At 41.1% G+C, this 20,097-nt stretch overlaps 1 protein-coding gene across 2 annotated transcripts in view; it reads right to left on the reverse strand.

The window, feature by feature from the left end:
* The window catches only part of RABGGTA (Rab geranylgeranyltransferase subunit alpha), a 210,064-nt gene that overhangs the window by 79,963 nt on the left and 110,004 nt on the right, over positions 1-20,097 (reverse strand). For both annotated transcript variants that reach the window (XM_078644946.1, XM_078644945.1), the window contains exon 11: positions 9,616-9,667. In XM_078644946.1, coding sequence (XP_078501072.1) covers positions 9,616-9,667 — 52 coding nt within the window. The remainder of the gene's footprint in view (positions 1-9,615; positions 9,668-20,097) is intronic.

A 20,097-nucleotide genomic window follows, 5' to 3' on the forward strand; every position in this document is an offset into this window, starting at 1 on the left:
AATACAAAGTGTAAAGTGCTATATAGAAATAAGTGCCTCCATATGTGTTCTATCTTCTTATACCAACTACAAGATGTTATCCTATATTTAAAACACACTCCAATATTTCTCATACTTTCTTACTCGTCCTGATCGTATTGCATATTTCTTTTCCATTTCTTGTATTTTAGACAATTTTGCTCTTCATGCATTGAAAGTAGGTACCTTCTATGTTCTCCAAAGTTGTAGGATTAGAGATCTTGCTATTAATGCTGCAATGAACAAGCACGCCTCGTGTGTAGAGATAGTAGATGAGTAGCCCAAAACGGCAACAGATTAATCAAGTGAGAGGAGGGGATCTATTGTAAATCTAAGATATTTCTTGATCTCCTCCCACAGTTGTGACTGAGTAAACCATCCACCAAGGTCTAAATCAGGCCCTAAATCCATCACTTTGGTAAAACAGAGGTTGTTCTCTATAAAAGTACAGTAAATGAAATACTGGTTTAATATAGGAAGTGCTGTCTGAATTTTATGTACTGTATTGTGTTGTGTAAAAAGCTTTGGCTTGACATTTACTTATGAATTGAAATTGGGTAGTCAGTTGAAGTCTGAGGATCTAAGCCCACAGGACTTTCCGAAGTAAACCTTAATACTGCTTTAATTTGCTACCCTGAGGATCAAGAACAGAAGAGGTGTTCTAGTGGTTATGATTCAATAGTTTAAGCCCCAGGACACCAACAGTAAAGGGCTCTGATTGTAGCACTCTAAAACCAGAAGCCTGTTTGCCATGATATTCCTGAAAAAGTTAGTACAACCCACCCATCAGTTTTAATAAATACGGATGTAAATAAAAGTTATGGGCCTTAACATATATAAATAGTTGTTTAGGGCTCCCGGTTTTATGGTAATTTTTTGTTGTACATTTCAGTCTCTTTTTATCCATATTAATCTTTGCAAATTGAATCTGTATATCCATATTTATTTTGGGGTTTGTGGGAAAAATTAAGCTGAAACTGGTACATTTCCAAATGTTTCTAAAAAAAAGAAATATGCACTCATACTTGAATGCCTGCCAGGTTTCAGTGATATGAACACCTGTGGAACGTAAATCAATGTACTTATATGAAAATATACAAATGTCAGTATCAACCTTGTGCATATCTACTGCTGTTTAGCCCTCTTTACTAAAATTCCTTTTTTTTTTTATCCCGTTAGCGATCAATTCACACGTCTATTGGCCTGGCAGTCATGGCAGAGAATAGTTAGAATCACTCAAAAAGCAACCCAATTTCCATTTTTATCCACGTTAAAAAATTGATACACACAATAAAATAAATGGTTTTCGGTTTGTATTTATCTGTAAAAATCAGTAAAAATGGAAAATAGGGAGCCTTAGTTATGTTCATTTTGCACGAGGCCAAGATTACTTTTCTTGAGCAGAAATGTTCAGAATGTTGGGAAAACTAAAAACAAAAAGGGCATAAGGAGGCAAGGTGAGTCTATCCTTACCCTCGGACCCATGTGGCGGGGTGTCTTGAAAGGACCGACCCTGGCAAATAAAATAAATATCTGAATAGGGATTTCATTGTAAGATTCACAGGTTCTGTGCCAAATACATGAATGTTGGAATCACTAACACTCCTAGAGCTCTTGGGATTTGTGAACTTGGCACACGATGAAAACAAAATAATTACCATTTTACATCTGGGCTTAGTCATACCTTGCATTGGATGGTCATGGACAACAGGGGTTGGTCGTCACAGAGTAGAGGATGCGGGTCCTGGCCATACACTAAGCCCTAATGGAAAATGCCCCCTGCACCCAGTTAAAAGGACACAAAGGGGTGGTTGTAAGGAGCTGCCACATGCCAGCGCCAAAGGCCAACCCCCAATGCGCCAGGACTTTCACTAAGGCCATCTGCAGCCATTCCCTGCTGTGCACGTCTGAGGGCATGTGCAGGAGGGTTTAGCTGCTTGCGCTTGTTGAAATTTGTAAAGAGTGTATCATTTAAAAAAAACACTAAACTGCAATTAACGTGAAGTTATGATAAGGATTGTTATAGTACCGTAACATTTCTAAAATAAATCTCTGAAATTACTTTTAAAAACCACTGCTAAAGCTATGGTTACAAATTACAACCGAAAAAAACACACTAAAATCCCAAAGTATCTTTTCACTACACTGTCGTTAACTGGCACATCAACCACACAAAGCATAACTCACGCCACATGCGATGCTCATTACCTCACCCAATATTTACACAGTTCATAAACCATTTACTAAGTCAGACTACATCTCACATTACAATTAACACTAACAAGGAGTCAACTAAAACTATAGTATTATTGATTGGTTTTAGCATGCATTGTTTTTTAATAATGTCTTTTAAGATATTGTTACTGATTGGTTTAAATATCTGGGGTTGGGGGGCATAAGCATTGCATTTGGTAGGTTGTTTTTTCCTTTACACAGAAAAAATAAACTTGCTTAATATCTAAAAATTAAGCAAAAATCTAAAACTTAAAATTGAAGGAAGCTCAAAGTAAACACATCAGGATCAACAGATGTCCCAAAAATATAGTTCCAAACCCAGGCTGGATTCAACAAGAAGATAAATATTTACTATTGGAGTGTGAATATGAGGTGGGGCACAGACAAGATATAAGGACCACTGAGAGTTCCCAGTCCTCTGAATTCTGCTACTTGTGATTTTTGCAGGATGGTTGAGTGGATAAGAAATCTGATCCTCACAGGAGTATCCAGTTATCTCAAGGACCCAATAATGATAAGCCAACCAATAGGGAAAGGGGCGGAAAATAATCTGGAGAAAAACAACATTCATAAACGAAGAAGGTAACAACGAATAATAAACAAGAAGCCTCGCAAATAGAAGATGCACTTAACGGGGGGATAAAAGAGCAGGAAGTCACATTTATAGAGATTGAGGCAGAAATTACAACAGCCCACGTGCCTCTCAAGTACCTTCTGAAAATAAATGTGGCTAAAATCTATATCCAGGTAGAAACATCAGATGGGCAAATTGGACGCAATATACACAATTGAAATTCAAATTGATGGGGCATTGAGAGGAGATTTCTAAAGATATATTGGGATCATTTAACAGATGCCAATGATATTATTTTGGCTGAAGATTGGCCACAATCTTACACCACACCACAAGTTGTAAATGAAGGTCTCTTTAGAGAGGAAGTAACAGTAGGTACCTATTGTCAGAGGAAACACATAAGTCAAGATATCCTGAAGTTTTTCCTCCGGATACAAGACAGGCATAACAAATGAGGATATAATAATATTAAGGACCAAAATGATCCCCCATAATAATGACAAGGACCCATCTGAAACGTGAAGGAATGAACTCCTATTCAATTTCATACTCCCCTAACTCTCTAAAAATGCCACCAAAGCCTTCAAACACAGCCTACTTAGAAAAAAGCCTGAAACCTTAATCTCAGACCTCTACTTTAACATAAAAAGGTGCCATTATAAATTATCTAATATTTTTCACTTCTAAAATTACTACATGGCTTAATACCTTAAATAATGTGCTGAAAGTACAGGAAATAAGAAACATTTTTTATGGCACTGGGATGCTAAAAACACCCTCTCGAAAACTAGGAGCGACACTGAATAGAACATGCTAAAAAAACTACACAAATCTCACACAAGCCACCAACAAAGATCTGGAACTATTTGATGAATATTTCTCAACCTTAAAAAAATCACGTTCTTAACAACTCGCAAGCCATCTCCCCACACGTGAAATCACTCGGCCAAGATAGAAAATATCACAGCCAGAGAACACCAACTGGCAAAACAGGAATCCAGCTCCAAAGCTAAGAGTAACAGCCCACATCTAGTTAAATCATCATTATCCCCCACTGACCACAAAGCCTTTCGCTCCGAATCAAGCCCCAACACGGGTCCTAACCCTCTTCTGGAAAAGGTAGTTGGATAGGGACAACAGTCTCTGACCAGGTTAATTGGAGATGTAAAACACCACTAATACAATTAATAACCCGCCCAGAGGCCCAAAGGAAGGGTCCTAGTGCACAAGTTACTTACCTTCGGTAACGATATATCTGTAAGAAACAGTAGTTAGTATTAGATACCTTACCTTAGAATATCCCCAGGCTCAGACTGGATCCGGAATTTTTTTGTGTAGCAGTACCCATGTAGGCGTTGTCCGCGGCTCCGCGTCCGTCGTCGGCGCCGTGATGACGTCGGAGTACTTAGACGCTGCCCTTACGTGCTGATGTCAGTTCTTATAAACATCATTTCCGCGCCAGAAAACGCAAAGCCAAGATAAAAACCAACACTGGTGCCACGAAACTAGAGCCCTGAAAGGGATTACCTCAACCCTAGATATCGGTTCGCAGAACGGGGAGGATGGGTGGGTCCTTATATAATCAAATCTCCAAACTTCACACATTCTGCCACCCCCAAGGCAAAAATACCATGTTTATAGATAGGTGATTAACATCATCACAGCAAACTCTACCCCTCATTCCAATGATATTCCAATGATATTTTACTAGGAGAGTTCAATCTTCACTGGGAGGATCATACTGACAATCAGATCAATCTACTTAACGAAGATCAATCACTGGTCCAAGAATGCCATCTACCAAGCCGTTCTAAAGGCTCTACATTAGACTGATCATCACTAAAGAAATAGCAGTTGATAAAATAGAGATCATCCCTTATGACTGGTCAGATCATCACATCATTAACTTCCAAATACCCCACATAAAAACGAAAACCTCCTCACATTCAATAAAGTCATGAAAATTAACTTGTGACACTAGAGGGCTCAATATGGAAAATCTTGCAGCACACTGTGAGAAAGAATTGCAACCTCCTAATATCATGGTAGAGGTCGGTGACCTAACGAATTATTACAACAATACAATGTTGAGTATTATTGAGGACATAGCCCCTTTAAAATTCAAAAGGGTCCATAACAAAGATAAAAAGCCCTGGTTTAATGGTTCCCTTAAAGAAGAATGACGATCACTCTGATTCACAGAGCAGAAATGGCGACAAAACCCCTTCTCACCCCACTTACTCCAACTCAGACAGGCCAGAAAGACCTACAATAAAAGCATTCTAAATTTAAAAAAAGAGTTCTTTAGGAAAGAACTAGATAATGCCAAAAACATACTGAGGAAACTATTTGAACTACTAAAAGATCAATCCAACAATACTGCTAAATCTGCACCAACAGCTACAAAATCGAACATAAGCAGCGAAGATTTCTCCTCCTCCTTCACAGCCAAAGCCAAATCGATGGAGGAGGAGCTAAAAAAAGCAGCTGAATGCCCTTTGATCAAAATCAGCACCCCAGCTAAGCCTCAATATCACTCAGCTTTGGTAATGCCTAAAAATAGTGCTCTATGGTCAGATTTCAAGCCTTTCAGTGCCTTATATATTGCAAAGATTATCTCGACCATAAAACCAAACAACCATTTCAACGATCCTATACCTAAAAATTGTTGATCTTCAAGAAACCATTTGCTCATCCCCTCTTGGACAACGATCGTTAAAGCTTAGCTATCGCAGGGCTCACCACAGGACTGTTTAAAAACAGGGCAAGTCAGCCCCATCTTAAAAAAAACAACAGAGAACCCCTAAAACCGTAATATTACAACCCTGTTATATCTGATGGAGATCGTAATATGGCAGACAGTATATCCGTCAAGTTTGTAATGGAGTATTCCATCCACCAAAATCTAAATAAGGCCCTCAAGTCTTTACATTCTGAAATCATGATCTCCCAAGGCACAGTTCTGTATCCACACAGAAACCCTCCAATACGGATTAGAGATGATCCAAGTATCAACCACTACGCGGATGATGTTATAGTGGCCCTCAAGGACCCCCTTGAGGGCCCTGCCATCCTTCCTGGACGAGCTGGGACAATAAGGCTGGGCCTCCGGCTTCCGCATTAACCTTCATACATCACAAGCCCTCAACCTCTCAGTAACACCTTCTATGTAGAAACAGCTGATTGCTCACAACCCATTAGCGTGGGTTGATTCTTCGGTGGCAGAGTACAGATTGGCCCACCACAGAAGAGACTCTGACCTCCAACTACTGTGCCTTGCTCTGGTAGGTTCGCACTGACCTTGCACAGTAGAAACTCTACCGTCTCTTCTGGCTTGAGGGGGTTGCGGATGTGAAAACGTCCATGCTGCTGAGGCCTCTCTTCTTGCTCCAAGCCCACTCTTTGCCCCCCCCCCCCAAGTCGGTGGGCATGCACCAATCCCTCCAGGCTGATATCAATACCTTTTTTGGGAAGGACGGAGGTCACGCATGAACTGCACTGTTTTTCCACACGGCCCAGGAGTGGACATAGAGGGTGCGTAGACTCCTGCACTACTTTCAGGCTGCACAGCTATGTTTCCTGGTGGGGTAGAGTGGGTCGTAAGGAGTCTGTGAAGCACTGTTGCTCTTATAGCGGAGATATTGGGCTGAATGCAGAGTTTTCCTCCATGACTGCTGGTCCTCCGCCATAAGTGCGGATGCCCTTTGTGAATCAGGCCAGAGTAGTTTTTTCTACACTAAATCAGTCATATCACATAATAGGATCACTGAGAAAGCACACACGGACACGGAGCCAGAGAGTATAGGTTAACGGTCAGATGGTTGTTGCTTAGTCAGTGGGAAATCCACTCAACCATCTAATAGTCAACAATGGGATGCCTGCTGTGCGGTCACGAAAAAGATCTTCCTCAACAACCGGCACAAATTAATTCACTTTAAGTTTCTTCGCAGGATGTCCATTACCCCTACAAGACTCCATAGGCTAGACGCTGCCAGAACACATCATTGCACCAGATGCCACGCTCCAAATGCCGACTTCGCTCATCTTGCTTGGACCTGTCCAAACATACTCTCATACTGGGTGGCCATTCATGGAATGGTGAATGACATGATCAAGGTCCCAATGACCCCCCTACCTGAGAATGCCTTGCTGGGATAAGTTGCACAGTACCCGCAGGCAACTCGCAGGTTTGTTGCTATTAGTTTACTCCTGGCCAAAAGGGAAGTGGCCATCCACTGGGGTGGCAGAGAAACGCCCTCGGTGAAAGGATGGCTGAAGAGCATGGCATCTTGCTCTACAAACAGTGACATATACGCAACAACACTCCCTCCCCACCTCTAGGCCCAAAGATATCTGGGGACCTTTCAGGGTATATCTTCAGGCACAGCAGCTAGATCCCCCCACACAGGCGGACCACGGTATAGTCCCTACCGGAGTGGGTTAAGATGTCGCAATTCACATATCACTGTGTTCTATCATTGTTGCTGCAGTTGATGTATGTCCAGTCCTTGAGTGTATACACGGCTTATGTTAAACGTGTGATTGAAATGGCTAGTGCATTAGTGATATGGGGTTTGGAGGAACACGCTTTGGGGCAGCATACGATTGCGCAGCACCATTAACTGTACTTGTATATTTTACCTGCATGTAATTACCAGAAGATTTTATTGGTCCCAGTGTACTGCTGAACTTATATCTAAATGCAAAATAAAGTGTTAAAAAAAAATCTAATAGTCCATAGAATAATCCTTGTTTTCTTTTCAATACATGAATTGTGGTGTGATGTAAACTAATTTGAAGACGAAAATTTGAAGAAATTTCAGCCCCTTTAAGATAAAACAAATACATATGAGACCATCTTCAGGACTGTGTGTTGAAAAATATAAATGGCCAACCCTCTTTAAATACTAACATGGGAGGAGGTATATACAATTGATTTGGAGAAACTCACTGATTTTCTAGAAGAGTGGTTATTAACCTGTGGTCGGGGAACCACTGGCGGTCCGCGAAGCCTACTCAGGGGTCTACGACTGCTTAGAAAATGAAATAATATTAACAGATTATTAATGTGTATATAAATAAATAAGCAACATTACAAAGTGTAACTAATTCTGTAAATGTGAAGGAATTTGAAATTGGATGCTTAAAATTAATTTAGTATCCTGAGAATAATTCATGGAAGCAGTGCAAGTGCGTCAAACACAATATAGTATGGATAACGAGTGGCCTCAATTGAATTTAAAAAAGCTCCAACCTTCTAATTAAAATGTAGATTCTAATATTTGTGTCTGAATTAAATAAAATATTTCATCATTTGTGCATTTGTTTGTAGAATGCTTATTTCTGTATTATGGTTTTATATTGTTTTGCAGTTCAAAACATTGGCAATGCCTAGATCGGTGTGATGTCCTATCGGGGGCCCCTGGATTCCATAAATAATTCAGTGGGTGACCCCAGGTTCCAGTAATGATTAAGTGGGGGCCCACAGAAGTTAAAAGGTTAAAAGCCACTGATCTAGAACTTTTCCACAACAGTTTACTATGGATCATAACACTAATCATATTAATTGTTTGGACCTCATTATTAAATTAGCTGGAACTCTGTACATATGCTCTTGTACCAAACTTATTGCACGAAATACATTACTATAAAACAACAGCCATCATCCTATGAATCTGAGAGACAACCTACTATTTGGTCAATTTTTGAGCTTTGGAGGTAACCGCACAAGAAAGAATGATCATTTCTGAAAAGCTAAAAACCTAGCAACTAATTTTATTGACAGAGAAAATCCACAGCAGTTGTTAAAAAAAAACGACACTCAAAAGAGCTTGGTATATTGACGGTGAATCCCTACTGAATGCCTAAGAAAGAAACAAGGAAACCTGTTGGGTATGTGTCACCACATTTAACACGGAGTCCAACAATATCCAAAAATCATTTTTTTTAATGTACCTCTTTTAACGAAGATAATTTCACTATCAAAACACCTATGATTGCATTCTAAAGGGGCAGCGAATATCAGAGATTGAATAGTCTAAACATATAAGGAACCCCCAAAAACACACCCTTACACAAATGTAGGATCTGGAATCTCTCACCGGTCATCATCAATGTGGAAACTGACTGGCATACAATGCTACTTGTACTATTAAGTCATGCAATATGAATAGCAAAGAATGGAAACGTAAATAATTCTCAAACTACTTAAAAAATTTGACATTTTGCATTGAATGTCCATACAGCCTACAGTACATTGGAAAAAGATCACAAGAAGTAAGACGTCTCAAATGGCAACATCAGTCAAGTACTTGTAATGTACCCAATGCCCCACTGACAGAACATTACAAATAACTGAATAACTCAGCAAATGAAATGAAATGGTTTGTTCTAGATGAAAGCTTAATGTGGAGCAGTTATTTACAATTAAAGAGAGCGTATATATGGCAAGCAGGCCTTAACAACTCAGTAGAACGGTACTCATTTACACACTACTTTGTTATAATGTTCCATTAATTTCCTGTTCCTTGTATTCTTCATGATAGAGACACTGTGGTATGATGTAAAAGAAAGGTAAAAAGTGGATCATCTGTTAACGTTTCAGTCTCTTTAAGTCCAGCTATTACCTGTGTTGGAAGCTAGAAGAGGCTTAGGGAGGTCTACAAAAGGAGGAAAGGAAAAGAGAGAGGGATAAAAGGAGAACTACAGAGAGGGAACTCCACTTAAACGTCAGAATTTAAGAGGAAGATGTTACAGAAATAGATGTGCAAACTATTTGGATTTTTTACCGAAATGTCTGCGCCTCTGTACAGGAATCCTGACACCAGTTCTCCTGACGCCCTAAAAAGAAGAAAACTTGGAATAAGTGCTAAAATATAGGCCTTGGGAGTTCTAACCTATAATCCACTTCTTAGGTACCCTATAATCCACTTCTTAGGTACGATAAACAGGCTTATACACCCACAACTCTTATGTACCAAACCATTCATGAAATCAAACACCGCAATAAGAACTGATCAAGTTTGGGGGAGCGGATGATCATTCGTGTATCTGGTCACAAATAAGGGGACATCCATTACTTCTACTAGGCATTGCCTTAGCAAATTTACATCTCCAACATTATTACTACATTTGCCATTAAATTATGACTACCTTGTCAAATAGTAGAAGGGTTAAATAATTAAACAGCTATCACAAATGTATTTTAATAGAATGAAATGCATTTAAGTATAGCAAACCTAATTCAAAGGAATATAATTTATAAGTATTGTAATTAAACAGTTACCATTAAATAAAGTTAGTGCTAAGGTAAGAGTGTCATTGATTTTCAATAATGGAACATGCAACAAAATACTAAATTAGATTAATTTGAAATTAAAAGCAATAAAAAACACCATGATCTAGAGGTAAGGGTTGTCAGTCATATTAGTGTTCCCTCATTTCAAATTCAATATAATTACATTTAAAAAAAATCAAATTAAACTAACATCGTTGACAGGCAGAGTTAGCATTAGGATAACATTTTATTTTTCACATTGGCTTGGGGTAGCAAAAGGATAAGAACTGCTTAATTAATTCAATTTATTTAATAATGACCAACATAAAAATTATTAAACGTTTTTTATTGAGAAGGAAAAATGTAGGAGTTAGAGTATGAATGAAGACAATTAAGTTTAATTCAATATCACTAATACAAATTCTAAAACATTAATTACTTATACTTTGAAATTTATCATAGCTAAGGGTGAGAAGTAAGGTTACCAATAGGGCATGGACGAGCCAATGACAGTGCCATAAGTCTAGAAGAAAAGTCCCCTGTTCAATCATTCCCAGAAACTCATGGATCCTGCTAAATAGGGCTCATCTGCAAGCCTACAATGGCTGAGTGGTTATGTAATCAACAAGGATCAAATGTGCACTCGTAACTACTGGATGACATTGGATACATCTCCAATAGGAATGAGGGCAAGCCATGCTATCAGTACAATGCCACTGGCTAGGTATTTGGAGCTTTGTGTCTGACTCCTTGGGTGGACTGGGGGGGGGTAGACGTGAGGCCACCATAGCTCAGTGGATGGTACTGGCCCACACTGGAGAGGTCCAACCTTCCTTTCCCCATCCTGGCAGATTAGTGCTCCTGAGGAAAGGGTTGCTAGAGCACCTATTCCTGCCCTACTTCATAAACTTGTCCTGGTTACAGGACACTCCTGGAGTGTGGAATAAAATACTGTAGTGCATCCTTGGAGGTCATGTTGTCCTCAAACAAGCACCGGTCTGGTCAGTGGCTTACACACTGATGACTACCTGAAGGGTAAGTCTGTCTGCTGGTGGTGGGGCAGAGCAGACCCTGAGTGAGGGTAGAATAGCAGGCAAATATGATGTAGCCAGCAGATGGAAATATGTTCTGCCGCTCATGAATGCAGCAGGGAGTGAGCATTCCTCCTCCTTTCTGCTTGGTTCCAAATCTTGTACATAATGTTATATTATGGTCATGGAGAAGGGGCTCCTACAAGATTATGACATGTATCCCAAATGTGGTAAATGTGTCCTTTCTGCAGGGTCACCCTAGATATTTTTGCCTTTTAGCTGAAGCTCATATTTACTGTCTATAGAACTCTGTGCACTTTGCCCCTGGAAACCAGTGGTAAAGAGCTTGTGCTCCTCTCCTTTCAACATGGCAAAATTAGTATAATCCTGATTAGTTTATTTACTTTGCACATACATCCCAAGTATATGGTACCAAGCCTACCCGGGGCTGATAAATTAAATGCTACAAGAGGGCTACAGCACTCATTGTGTCACGCACTGCAGTAGTAGTGTAAAACATCTCCAGACCTACCTTTGTAGCCTGGCTGTACAGTTTTAAAACTACAAATCCGACCTGTCAACATAACCCCTTTCACCAGACCTAAACTTTCCTTTTAAATATTTAAAAGTCACCCTTAAGTAGGCCTTGTTGCCCATAAGGCAGGGTGCACAGTAATTAAAAGTATGGTATGTAAAGGTTTCAAGCTAAACATGGCCTTACAGTAAGTAGCGCCTCAAACCTATTTTCACTGTAGTAAGCCTGGTGTACCGTAGGAACACACTGGTATGCAATTTTAAATACTAATACAGTAGCTCAGGAATGTGATTAGCTAGAAAAACAATAACTTTAATGGTTATTAGACATTCAATTCAATGGTGAAGTTTAATTTTTCCTAAATATTATAAAAAATAAATTTTAGAAAGCTACCTTTGCCCGGCCTGAAGTCCCTGGAAATGAAATCTGAATTTAGTCCTACCACTTCTGCTAGCCAAGAATTAGCATTTGAATAGGCATGAATGAGGTGTGAACCTGCTCCTAGGTGTAAACAAAAGGCTAATCTGAACTTGAGAGAATCCCAGAGAACTCTTAAACATTGTTAAAAAACAAACTTCCTCTGGTCCCCCTAAAATACCAGCCACTGTTGAAAGATGGGAAGAAATCGCCAGCTACTTTTCGAATAAGTCAACTCGATTGAACTATCCTTCTCTTCCCCCCCTCTCCCATTCCAATCTACCCTCAGCCAACACCACCTCCCTAACATTCCTACTGCACCTTGTTCCTCTTCCCTTTCGTGTCACGACCCCTCTCTACCCCTCCCTACTCGACCCCACCCTGACTATCTTTAAGAACACCCATACCAAAAACAATGCCTCCTGGAGTAAATTCTGTCCAGTATCTGAATCTACTGTCCTCAACATCATCTCTAAACTCAAACCATCCTCACACACCAAAGATCCTCTTCCCGCCCAGTTGGTTCAGTAACTCAAACACATCATTGCCCCCATACAGACCTATATCATCAATTCCTCCTTTGCCACTCGTTGTGTCTCAGCATCCCTTCAACTAGGTCAAATCTCCCCCATCCTCAAAAACCCCACCGCTGACCCTAATGACTTTAAGAATCTACGCCCTATCTCTAACATTCCCTTCCTCTCCAAAGCCCTTGAAAAATGTGTTCTATCTTAGTTAGACAAACATATCATTTCCTTCAATCTCCTTGACGTTTTCCAATCTGGTTTTAGAAAAGGATGCAGCGCTGAAACTGCTATGCTCAGTATTACTGATGATATTCATCGCTCTCTTGACAAAGGCGAATCCTCCCTCCTTATCCTCCTTGACCTCTCTGCTGCGAATGATACTGTCCACCATCCTACCCTTCTTAATACTCTCAAAGATCGCTTAGGGTTTGAGGTCATTGTTCACCAATGGTTCACCTTAAATCTTCATAATAGATCCCAACAAATTAAACTCAGCCACTGCCTCTCCAAACCCCTACCTGTCTCACTTGGTGTCCCACAAGGTTCTATCCTTTCCCCAACCCTATTCAATCTATTCATGGAACCACTCACCCTTATTCTCAAACAAGTTAATATCAGTTACCACCTCTATGCTGACGACACGCAACTATATTACAAGATCAAGTCCCACCATGACATCCTTCACCTCAATGATACCTTGAATAAAGTCCAAACCTGGTTCCATCTTAATCATCTCAATCTGAATCCCAGAAAAACTGAAACCATCCTTTTCACTACCAAAAACAGTTCTCTGCCTATCCAACTCTGGATCAATGATATCAAAGCACTCAACTGCTCCCTCTCCACCTCTAACTCTGTCAAATCCCTGGGCATCAGCATTGATCAGAATCTTACTCTCATCGATCACAATAAAAATGCTGCAAAAGGTGCTCTCTTCTCCCTTCGCCACCTTAAAAAAATCAAACCTTTCATTCCAACTGATGACTTCAAAATCGTAGTCCAATCTCTTGTACTTTCCAGAATTGACTATGGCAACGCCACTCTTGTAGGCTCCCCTAAAGTCCACCTTGCCCCGATTAAATCTGTTCTCAACCTGGCTGCCAGGCTTATCTCTGACTGTAAGCGATTTGATCACATCTCTCCTGTCCTCAAAAACCTCGACTGGCTCTCAATTGAAGGTAGATCCACCTTCAAGATGGTATGTATCACTCACAAAGCCCTTCACCAAAACACCCCCTCTTACCTCTCTGACAAACTACAAAAAGCTGGTTGCTCCAGGTCCTTGAGAAGCACTAACGCCCTTGTCCTCATCCCTCCGAGACTCAAATGTAAAAAGACCCAATCATGTGCATTCTCTGGTAATGCCCCTACGATTTGGAACTCTCTCCCCAAAGATCTTCGCTGCAACCCCTCCTCCCCCCTCTTCAAAAAAAGACTCAAGGTGCTTCCTCTCAACAAATATTGGGGTACCTAACGTCGCTATAATGACTCTGTCCTTATTTTGTATTCTCCTCAACCCACCCCTTCTCTCTTCCTTTTCCTATTTTCTCTCCCCCTCTCCCTCTTCCCTTATCTCTCCTATTTTTCAACCTTCCTCGTCTCCCTTATTTATCCCTTAGTTACTTTCTTTCCTCATTGCCCTCGTTTAACTGAAATGCCTTATCCTATGTTAGTTTAATTCACTCTGTAATTTAATTTCGATGTGTTTACCTATCTGTAAAGCGCTCTGATACTCTTGGGTCCAGTAGCGCTATAAAAAACCTTTTAAATAAATAAATAAATTAAATAATGCAGGGCTAGTGGAGAGACTGGAAAGCATAGGGGTTAAGGGACCTGCATTGAAGTGGCTAATTTTCTATTTGTCAGGAAGACAACAGGTTGTGACTCCAATCAGCTCGGGCAAGTCCCCAGTATCGCATGGGGTACCACAGGGCTCTGCAATTAGCCCAATTCTTTTTAACATCTACCTGCGCCCCCTATTTCCTATTATCAAATCCTATGGGATTGACCTGACCAACTATGCAGATGACACCCACCTGGTGTTCTCCTTGGAGAGAAAACATGCGGTATCTATGGATACCTTCCAGGAGTGTATGCACCAGACTGCTGGTTGGCTCAGGGAGAATTCCCTACAGTTTAATGGGGGGAAAACAGAGGTGGTGTACTGTCCTGCCTCTAGAATATCCCGACACCTACTGGTGGAGTTTAAACTTACTCCCGAGGATGAACCCTTGACTCCGGCCAAAGTGGTGCGTAATCTAGGTGTTATGGTGGACAAAAACCTCCAAATGGAATCACAGGAAAATAAAACTGCCAGTGTCTGTCTATCCCTGTTGCGCATGCTGCGGAAGGTTCTTCCACTACTCCCAAAAGATACTCGATCTCTTGTAGTGAGAAGTATAATTCTGAGTAGACTGGACTACTTCAACTCCCTGTACTTGGGAGCACCACAATATATTGTGCAGGGGTTGTAGAGAGTCCAGTCCATGGCAGCAAAATTAGTGCTGAACAGACAGTGTGGGTCATCGACGACGGTGGCCCTAGGAGATCTTCACTGGCTGCCTATCAAGGAGAGAGTCCGTTTTAAATCTCTTTGTATTGTCTACAGAGCAGCACATGGTCAGGGCCCAGTCCCCTTGCAGGAGCTATTTACCTGGTATAGCCCTGGGAGACAGCTCCGCTCCTCAACTGCAAATCTGATTACAACTTCTAGATTTAAGAGATCTCGATGGGGGGCAGAGCCTTTGGCGTACCTGCTTTGCGCCTATGGAATGAGCTGCCCCAGAACCTTAGACAGGCCAATTCTCTGACCTGCTTTCGGAAGAACTTGAAAACTTGGCTATTTCCAAGGGAGGGTCGGTAGTCTCTTTCACTGACAATTTGACTCTGCTTTGGTGGTTATTCATCTTTCTAAGCGACAGGATACCCGTAGGGTGGCAGTTTTGCGCTATATAAGTTTCAAATTCATTCATTCATTTATGATGATTCTTTTTGACATTAAAGTCTTAAATCCTGCTTAAATTTGGGGCACACTTCAAAGAGGCCTCCCCTGTCACAGCTAAATGTTAAGTGACACTGGGCTGGGACGTTCTTTTATTCTAACAACCAGGCAGGTCCAAATGATGGTGAGTTTCTTTTTGACATTACAGTCACAGTACAGTTTCATAGGTCTGCTAGGTTTACATAGAACAATTTGGGGTGCACTTCAAAGGGCGAAGATAGGATACAAAAACAATTCTTGAGTATCTCATATCTGGGTGCTGAAAACACAACTTTGTCCTACCAGATTTCTTTCTTGGAGGTTGTTTTATAGGGACTGGGACTGCCTTGTGCTAAATTGTGGTGTTATATGCAGGAGTACACTAGAATGACTAGTACACTCCTCACGCACACCTCCAGCTCTCGGAGCCTTAGAGCCCAAGTTTGGAGTGAGAGACGCCTTCAGTCATCTTAAAATTTCCCAAAGTGGGTAGGATTATCCCAGGGAACCTTAACTTCATTGGTTGGGGCGTCCCCAAGACCATTCCCACTGTTAGTTTGTGCCAGGTAGAAATGTGGCATCTCCAGACACCCACTTCAGAACACTCCTGGAGCTGTGGAAGATCAGGAGATGACTGAACCGGTTGTCTGAATCCTGTGAAGCACCTAGAAGACTGGACCTGCTCGCACTCGTGTACCCAGGACAAAGAAATAGATTCCAAGGGTCATGAGTCTGGCCTCCTCTTAAAGTTACAGGGACAGAACAAGCTACAATAGGCTTTTTCCCGTACCTGCCCAGCTTTCCAGTGGCAACTGGACCTTGACTGGACTCTGCTGTTGACCTCTGCCTACCACCCTGTTAATCATCTCTAAGTTCCTCCCCTGAAGTTTTGCGGGGCATTAGAAGTGTATCCTGTGGTGAACCACCGAAGGTAAATTGTTTGAACAGAACAAATCTGGTTAGTGTATCCGGCCCGCACTCCATCGCAGTCAGCGTCAGATTGTGCCTAGAACCTGTTCTACTGTGACCATTGATTATCATTGCCACTCTGCTTCTTGCCGTTAGTTCAACCTAAGAAGTTTGAAAAATCATATCTCTGGTGTCCCTTATTAGAAGTTTGTCATTTTTGGTGTCATTTTGCTTATGAAAGTTTGCACAATTTTTCTAATTCATTCGGGATTTTTATTGTTTTGTATTTTGATGTTAGTACGGTTTCATACTGCATAAATACTTTACACATTGCTTCTAAGTTAAGCCTATCTGCTATGTGCCATATGTACCTCAGCAGGTTAATTTAGTAACTATGAAGATTCACTCTGACTAAGATTGCGGTTATTACCTGAGGTGGGTACCTATCCTCCTCAACTAATACTCAATTTCTAACACCCACCAACATCTATGAAAATGACTGAACAATGCATCAGAATAATCATCACCTGGTAAAAACTGCTGGAATACTGAGAGGTGCTTGTTATGATCAGCTTGTGGCTATTCTGAGCATAGTCTGGAGAAAGCAGAAACCAGGGTGCACAGAATCAAGAGAGATGAAACTTTGGATCAAAAACCGGAAAGACAATCACAGGGGAGATTAGCCTTCATTTCCACATACAGCATTGATCAGAACAAGGTGCTTAATAAGAATTGAAATCTCTTGACCGGGGTACCGGGACTAACCAACATTATCACCGATAAACCACTAGTAACATATAGGAAATGTCTCACGATTGGGAACAGGATTACAAGAATCTATCTGGAGCCCAAGAGAGATATAGGTCTCACTTGGTGGCTGGGCCAACCAAAGGGCTTCTACACATGTGGTTCATGTAAAATGAGTGTGGGCTCGGATTAAATAATTTGAAAGAATTCAAGTATAACACTGATAGATTGTATTGTGTAAAGGAATGTATAAACTGTAACAGCTGTTGTGTTATATATGTCATCAAATGTGAATGTGGGAAAAGGTACATTGGCAGCACCAAGAGGGCATTGAAAACTAGAATTCAAGAACATAGGAGATCCATAGTGAACAATGATAGCAGGTCCCCCATCTTACAACACATGAGGGAAAGACACCCGGACAACGGCAGTTTTAAATTTCATGGGATACAATAAAAAGAGCAGAATAAGAGAGGAGGAAACTGGGAACTGCGACAAAGACAGGAGGAGGCAAAATGAATAAGTAGATTGAGGACAGTACAATTGGGTCTCAATATAAAAAAATGAGTTTCATTACTTTCTGTGACACCGTTACAGGGGCTAGGGTGGTAGCCTGAACAACATGCAACAAGGAGTTTAGGTACACTTTAGGTCATGCAGATGCACTTGAGGCTCTTGGAACTGCACTTGAGGAGAGTAGAATAGAATAACTAACCTGGGGGTACATTGAGCAGCATAGGGGTAATGTACAGGAAATATGCAGCATTGGACAAAGGGGGGGGTTGGAGTTCTCGAGGATACACTCTGGCGGTGAGATGTATATGATTCGATCTTTGAAATAGGAATTTAAAAGCATGCGAAGCGGTGTCAATTTGAAGGTTGAGTGACGATTTGTCTTCAACACATAATGAATAATCTTATTGTTAAATAATTATCAGGATGTAAGTTAAGGGTGGTACACCCCCCAGACAGTAGTAGGTAAAGTACAGAACCAGGTCAGACCGGAACACTGCTCTCTGACTTAATCAGACTTGAGAGTCCACGCAGGGGGGGTGGAGCTTGACATGTCGAATGGGATCAGAAACGTAGATCCTGAAATAGACTGACTTCGTCACATCCCACGCTTTGGGTTTTATACGAAGGAAGGAGTTTCCTCAGCAGGATTGGTCAGATTGGGCCACACTGACGGCCTATATAACTGCCTAGTAATTAGAAGACATTGAGACCAGGGAGTGGATATTTCCTACTAGGGTTGACAGGACTTTACCCCCATACCCCCGGAGGCTGATTGGAGTGTGGTGATTAGTGGAAAAATTTCCCCGATTGAGATTGCATGGTTCTCACTCTGGTCGGGGCCTCTTGTGATTGGTCGGGAAGACGGACTACATACGCCAATGAGGCACATTCGGGAAGGATTTTTGTCTGAGGAGTTCATACATGTTGCTGGTCAGAGTCTGACAGTTAAGCTATACTTATTGGCTGAAAGGCCTAGGTATTTTAAATAAGACTTTTCCCCCTCCGGTATGGCACATTTGGGATTGGTCGGATATATAGAAGCCCAGCAGATAGGGTGAAGAAAGGGTTCGATGTATAAAGAAGATATTTTTTAAATGAGAGTGAGGCGGTGCATGATTAGAGCGATACAGGGTGGATCAGTATGGTAGGATAATAATTCAGGCTGAACAGCATCAATATTGGTTAAACAGACGCATTGAAATAGGGGACAGGACTAGGTTTTTGATTGGCTCCGAAGTAGGAGGACCGGAGAGGGAACATACATTAAGAAAGATAATCCTGATTTGTGAGTGATGGGCTATCTGGCATAAATAAGGGAGGTGTGTGGAGCAGTCGGACAAACATCGACCAGATGGATACTAGATGAGCAGCGGAAAGGACTGGACTGGATTTACAGCACGGTATGAGGAAGGAGGAGGAGATTGTTATTTTGGATTTGGAGGAATCATTGGAACAGATCTAGGGGGTATTTGAATGGTATTCATAGATACAGCTTTTTTATTAAGACTTTTTGGGTGTACTAAGCTGCATGGACTGATTTGACAGCAAGGTATTGGGAGAAGGCGAATGATATTAGTATCCTTAGGAATGGGGGCTATTTGAAGGGTATTTGGCATGAAGATTGTTGATGACAACCTTTTGGTTAAAAAAGGTAGCTAGTCTGCCATATTTAGAGAGAGAATGGATTGACTGTGCTCGGTCGTAAATTCAACTATGGCTAGATAGTAGCTGAACGACTGAATAAAAACAAACCAGGACTGAATAAGCCTGCTGTTATTATAGAGGATAATGGGAAAAGGAAGCCAAATATGAACTGCGCTGCACCCAGTCAAACACAACTGAAGAAAGAATAGATTCATCTGACTTAATCGTGATCATGAGGTAAAGATTATTTGGTTTTGTTTACTTTGTGAATAGGATATTCGGTCCGTAAAGGGGAGAGCGGCACATTGCTGTTACACACACGGGATGGGAATTCTAAATCATCAAGGAGGTGTGATTGAGCCACTGAGGTATTTATCCTGGAAAGTGACTCCCGTTATGTTCTGATACCTTGAATATTGATATCGGGGGATTTAGGTTATAATGAACATCAATTTCGGGGATATCATTTTTTTATTTTGATTTGGGATTAAACAATGAGTTATGTCATGGAAGTGTTTTCCCGACAATGTCTATGATAGAATGTATATAGGTAGGGAGTCTTGTGGGGGACATTGGGTAGTTCTTTGTATTAACTGGTAAAACTATGTGAAGGGGCTGATATGAACATCGTAGAGCCAACTTCACATGAATGGTACGTTTGTTTTAAATTTACATCCGTGATGACGCC

This window comes from Lissotriton helveticus, chromosome 5_1 (assembly GCF_964261635.1).
Source record: "Lissotriton helveticus chromosome 5_1, aLisHel1.1, whole genome shotgun sequence".
In the NCBI taxonomy this organism is placed as follows: Eukaryota; Metazoa; Chordata; class Amphibia; order Caudata; family Salamandridae; genus Lissotriton; species Lissotriton helveticus.